At 35.1% G+C, this 5,915-nt stretch overlaps 1 protein-coding gene across 6 annotated transcripts; it reads right to left on the bottom strand.

Moving 5' to 3' along the window:
* Window positions 1–2,387: 2,387 nt before the first annotated feature.
* On the bottom strand, window positions 2,388–5,641 carry nat8l2 (N-acetyltransferase 8-like 2). Of its 6 annotated transcripts, none has more exons than XM_044123490.1 (3): window positions 5,557–5,641; window positions 4,606–4,686; window positions 2,388–3,495 (listed from the first exon to the last, which is right to left on the bottom strand). In XM_044123490.1, exon 3 carries the CDS (start codon window positions 3,491–3,493, stop codon window positions 2,822–2,824), a length of 672 nt encoding a protein of 223 aa, XP_043979425.1. In that variant the 5' UTR covers window positions 3,494–3,495; window positions 4,606–4,686; window positions 5,557–5,641; the 3' UTR covers window positions 2,388–2,821. The 6 variants fall into 6 exon arrangements, with proteins under 6 accessions (XP_043979425.1, XP_043979427.1, XP_043979423.1 ...); XM_044123492.1 differs by having other exon boundaries at window positions 4,606–4,689; window positions 5,557–5,607; XM_044123488.1 differs by having other exon boundaries at window positions 4,606–4,689; window positions 5,429–5,606.
* Window positions 5,642–5,915: the final 274 nt, after the last annotated feature.

Genomic DNA, 5,915 nt, shown 5'->3' with positions numbered 1-5,915 from the left:
TCACCCAGTGTTTAAAGTTTTTTGTTGTTTTTTTTTTTTAACATTTATTATTGTATTTTCTATTTGGTATTAGTTCTGAGGAGTCCCGCCTAGAACTTCTTCTTTATGTCTGCTCTTGAAATGATTTTGAACATTTGGCTCCACCTACCGACAGAATGAAAATACACATGTAGCAGAAATTTACATGAACATGTTTCATCTTTTTCCACAATCTGGACAATTTAAATGAATCTGGATAACTAGTATCTTAAAAAAATTTATGAATTAAATAAAAATAGCAAAAAATAAAAAATAATTACAATAATAGTAGTAATAATAATTCTATTTACGTATAGCAGATATGTGTTTAAAATTCTTTTTGAAATCTTAAATTGTGATCACTTAAAATGCTCTGAAATTTATGATTCTAATATAACAATACTGTATGCAGAAAATGTTGCAGTATGAATACTTTTGCAAAGGCTCTGGACCTGGAACTGCTGCATTTCTTAGGTAAACAGCGCCCTCTACTGTTTTGGACTGAAAATTATTCTGATACCAACAAACCAAAAGTGCTTACAAATAGATTTGTTCAAAATATGTCATTGCTAAATTTTAACATTGGTTGGTCCAAAGGAACAAATTAGTGGTTTAAAAAATATATGTAAAAATAATTTATATATCAAATATTATCCAGGTACATCAAATGTATATCTTTGACTTACAGAATCCGAATCAGGTTTATTGTCAAGTCTTTTTGCTTGTTTTTCCTAAAAAAAGAGATGCATAAACATGTTTAAAGGACAAATGAACAAACAGAAAAAAAATTATGTACTTCCTGCCTCGCAGACATATTATACAGCAATTTGGATGGGATAGTAGAAAAGCTTATGAGATAAAATTTTACCGATTGTCACTGTATATCTTGCATTAATATTTATGATTGATATACTGTAGAAACCTTTGAGGGCCTGGAAAACATCACTGTGATAAGTGGCTTTAAAAGGGCCCCTAACTTGATTATATCTCTCATTATAATAAGTTACATTCCCAAAGACAAACACCCACATCTGGAATAACAGCTTCTTGAAGCTAATTCACATGGGTTGGAATTAGGCTGAGCTATTATGGTATTTATATTTAAAACATTAATATTTATTACTGCTCTCATGGAAACAACTGGGAAAAAGAGTAACAGCAACAATTTAAGCAATACCAAGTGTTTGGATTTTGGAAACATCATACTGAAGTGTTTATCGTCATGACGATAAACTCTCAATAAAGACAAATGATATGATAGCTGCGTATCCCTATGTGGAAGTTATTCACAGGGTCTGTTAGCCTACACATAGATCTGTACAAAAGGATTCAAAGTACAGCATCACAAGTTGGTAGATCGATATTTATGAATATCTGACTGGTACTACTCCACCCCAGCTCATTAAGCAGCATCCGCATGCCATCAATATACTCCACCTGAAGTTCATGTTTTCTGCTTGTTCTATAATGCCTCCACAGGTGGGCAGTATGCATTGGAGTATGTAATGTTCCAACCTTTCTCTGACTTCATACTGAAGTCAGAGAAAGATAATTTAGTGTCCTCCTTGCTCCTGACAACCATGATCCTCTTTTAGGATTAGATTTAATATGAAACTCCCATCCACACTGAAAGCAAAGCAGTTGCTACAGACCAGACAAAATGAAAATCACAAGATCATCAGCAGGCATCAGGTGGTGGATGGTTCTGTTGTCAACCTGAAATTCAGTCTCACATAGATTCAGCAGCTTGGATAAATCATCCATATACACGTTAAAAAGGGGAAGGAGACAAAATGCTGTCTTGTTGAACACCTTTACCCACATAAAAAGATGATACAGATTTTTCCCCAAAAAAACCTGGTGAGCATATCAATACACTAAGATTCTTTATAAATATTTAGGATTTTCTCTAGAAGCAATTTATAAAACACATTTTTATAATTTACATGATCAAACGCTTTTGATGCATCAATAAAACAGTTAAAAATTGTGGCATTATGCCTATTGTATAACTGTAAGATCCCATTGAAACCAAAAATGCACACATCAGTGCCAAGGTTTTGATTTAATTGTGGTAGTTCAACTAAAATCTCAAGGGGTCAACATTATGAAATGTAGTTGTAGGTCAGGATGATTCATCTAAACAGACAGAGAGTTTGAAGGTGAGTGGTGAGGTCTAACGGAGAAGAGGAAAGGAATGAAACAAAGGACAAACAGTAGAAGGGTCAGGATTCATTTACTAAAATGTTTTTCACTCATTCTATTACTAAATTAAAGAAAAAATACAAATAAAACAACATATTAGAAAGAATAATCTTTATTTTTGATTTATTGAAAACTTTCAGGAGAACAAAACTGATTGTTATAAAAACAATTAGTGGAAATAGGTCAAATCAATAACACACTCAATAATATTCAATAGGTGGAGTGAAGAAAACTGATAATTGTTCATGCATTAAATATTTAACAAATGTAAACAAGAAATTAGAACTACTTTCAATAGTTCTAATTTAGAGACAACTAAATGTAATGATGGTTAATGCATCGTAATCAGACTGAAGTAGCATAATATAACCAATCCCCACCCTTAAACAAAAATGACTGACTGATATAATGTAAATATTGTCATTTTATATCCTCTCACCTTCATATATTAAAGCTTTTCATTACTTTTTCTCTGATGTCACACATTATTCACACTGCATTTGCCTGACGTAAGTGGAAAAACTTCCATTTATAAGACATGCTTTTCTTTAAGACGTATAAAGTAAGACACATGAGCAAACCCTAAACTGTTTTAGCTTCATAAAAGTTTTTCCATTTTTAAAATGGTGACTTGAACCAACGTAAGCATCCAGGAGGGAGAGTATACATCTTTGTGTGTGAGGACAAGTTTGAACCCCAGTTTTTTGTACAGATCAACAGCAGCCATCTGGGTGGAGGAGGTCTCTAGCACCAACTTAGAGAAGCCTCGCTCCTTACAGAAATCGATCACAGTCTGAGTCAACCTGCGGCCCAGTCCCATCCGCCTGAACTTTGGTGAGATGCTCATTCTGAACAATTCCCCATGCTTCTCCTTCCCACTTTCTATACACAACACAGCCACCATCCCAATGACCTGCGTTACCCCGTCGACCTCAGCCTCTGCAACCCAAAAGCAGTCATCCGGTCTGCTCAGGTACGTCCCATCAATGTCCTGCATGTCTGTCTTAAGTTTCACTGCGACATACCTGGCGAATAGGTCGTAGGAGCAGCAGTAGATGAGTCCCACCCAGGCTGCTGGCAGCAACAGAGCTGTAGACAAAGAGCCCAGGAGGCAGCCAACCAAACCCAGAGACAGAGTAATAGTGAGGTGTAGAGGGCTAGTCATGACATTCTGAAAACATGGGCCAATGTGCTCCCTGATGCCACTACTGAACAGGCGCCGCACCGTGTCCTTGTCTGAGGGACAGTAGCGGCGGATCACCAGCCCCATAACTACAGGAAAAAGCAAAAGAAAAGAATCATGAATTGTCAGTTTTTTTATTATCCATTTGGTATCTTTTCCAGAACCAAATTATGCAGAACCGGCATAGAGTCTCTATTCTCCACAAATGTGGAACAAACTTCCAGAAATCTGCAAAGATGCTGAAATGCTGAGGTCCTTTAAAACAAGGCTAAAACTCCACCTGGGTAGAGTTGCCTTTGATTCCTAGTAACTGGCACATTGATTGATATATTTGATACTTATTGCTAATGTAACACTTAAAGTTTATAGCTTGTTGGTTACTGTATAATGTTTTGTGGAGTAAAGCTCTTCAAACTGCCTTGTTCAAAGTCACGCCATGCTTAACTTGACTTTGTCCGTTCGCATTAAAATACGGTTCTTATGTAATAACAGATGTAAATTAATGCACCATGTTCAAATGGAGTGTACTAAAATACTTTGTCACCTTTACAGAGTAAGATCTGGACAGAAATAGAGCTGGAAATCAAATTATTTCAACTTCTGCAGTAAGGAGTGTTATAATTTAGTCAGCAGCATGAAGCAAAGCTGCCAGGCTGCTATGGTTGTGCATCATTTTCCAATCCAATGTTTTAATAGGTTAGCAGTTTTTATTAGTTTTAATATTTAGTTTTAACTTTAGATTTTCAATTCTATTTTAGTTTTAGGTACTTTTACCATTTGTTTGATAAATTATTATTATTATTATTTTAAATGCTGATTTCATTTTAATTTCTATTAGTTTCAGTTCTAGTTTAAGTCTGTTTTGTAAGATGGGTTACATAATATGGGGCAAGACTGAATTAGTAGAAAAATAAAAAATATAAATCCCAGAAATTGCTAATAGTTTTTTTTAAAAACGTATTCATTGAAAACAGAACAGCTATAAAGCTGCTGGAGGCTGGTGCAATGTACAGTATTTTAAGTATTTCGTTATCACTTAAGACACTGGTTAAAAAGAAAATCACTGAACTAGACTGTGAATGTGAATGGGCGAATGAAAGTGATCCTTACTATTGGTGGGTTAGTTACTCTTTAATAATTTCACTTATTTCCTTTCACTACAAGAAACTTCTTTTTATCTAAGTTGCAGTCAAAGTTACCTCAAATTGAACTTTGGCACTTTCTCCCAACTGTAGCTGGCACGTTAGGTGTGGACGGACTGCAGCAAGGATACCTGCTATCTGCTGACATAATGAGACACAGCAAGGAAAGAAATTAAACTTTATACAATGTCAGACACAGCCATAAACTAAACTATAAATTCAGTTAATTTTGTGAACACTTGTACTTTGATAGTTGTTCTCCTTTATTTTATTTTTTTGCAAACTCTCATTTTTATTTTTATTTCAGTTAACATCAATGTTTCAATGCAATAAAGGTGTGAAAGTTTCAAATGCAGTTTCCTTATGCTAAATAATTTCGAAATGCAATATTTCACTTCCCTAATATGTTGTTTATAGGATTTGTTGATTTAAGAATAAGAAGTTGAAGATTTCTTTTTAAACCAAGTATATAATCAAGTACAAAATGGTAGAACTTCATGTAAAAATAATGGGAGCATGGGGGTACTACCTATTTGAGAAAAGATAACTAGTGTAGCTGACAGGAATACTTAAGTCGTGCTGTATTAAATTCCATGCTTTCTCTGTCAATGCCAAAACTGCACAAGCTAGCTGCTGGGCTGTGTAGTAGCTCGTGAGCTAGCGGGCACAAATGAAGCAAAAAGATTAATCATGATTTTATAGTCAAATACGCAGTAATCTCAGGTCATCACAAAATTTACGGAGCCAGACTGATGCTTAAAAATCACAAAAAGCATGAAGAGCAGATTTTTCCTACACCATAATTTCTTAAATCTGAATGTTAACCTAACTTTAAACACCTGATTGGGATTTACACATTGTTCGGTTACGTTAAACTCACCACAAAACAACACAACACTTACTATACTATACTCTACGCAAACTTCCTCGGTTTGTTCAGTTTATCGAATAACAACTTTGTAATCCGACCGACGAATTTTAGCTGCTTAAAAAGACAACAACCCTTACAGTAGTGATGGGCTATCTGAAGCCAGGCTTCGAGGCTTGTACCGAGTAATAAGGGGGCGTGTCCAATGAAGCCCCGCTTCAAGGCTTATGTCTTGTTGAAAACCACATGACTAGCAACAAACGATGCCTCGCATTACATGGGTCACGTGACTGCTTCAGTTTGCGTATCGGTTTTCAAAATAAAAGCGTGATGAGCCGCTGCTTGATCGCATCTGATTTGTATTAATGATTTTGATGATGGCACTCATCAAAATGTAATGTTTGTTACCAATTTTCTCAATGATAGATTGTGGAATATTTTGTGGCTTTATATTTATGTGTTTTTATTATGTAAAACATTTTGACACTGCATTGTTGCT

The sequence above is a fragment of the Gambusia affinis genome, linkage group LG07 (genome assembly GCF_019740435.1).
Source record: "Gambusia affinis linkage group LG07, SWU_Gaff_1.0, whole genome shotgun sequence".
In the NCBI taxonomy this organism is placed as follows: Eukaryota; Metazoa; Chordata; class Actinopteri; order Cyprinodontiformes; family Poeciliidae; genus Gambusia; species Gambusia affinis.
This window is presented reverse-complemented; position numbering and strand designations above follow the sequence as displayed.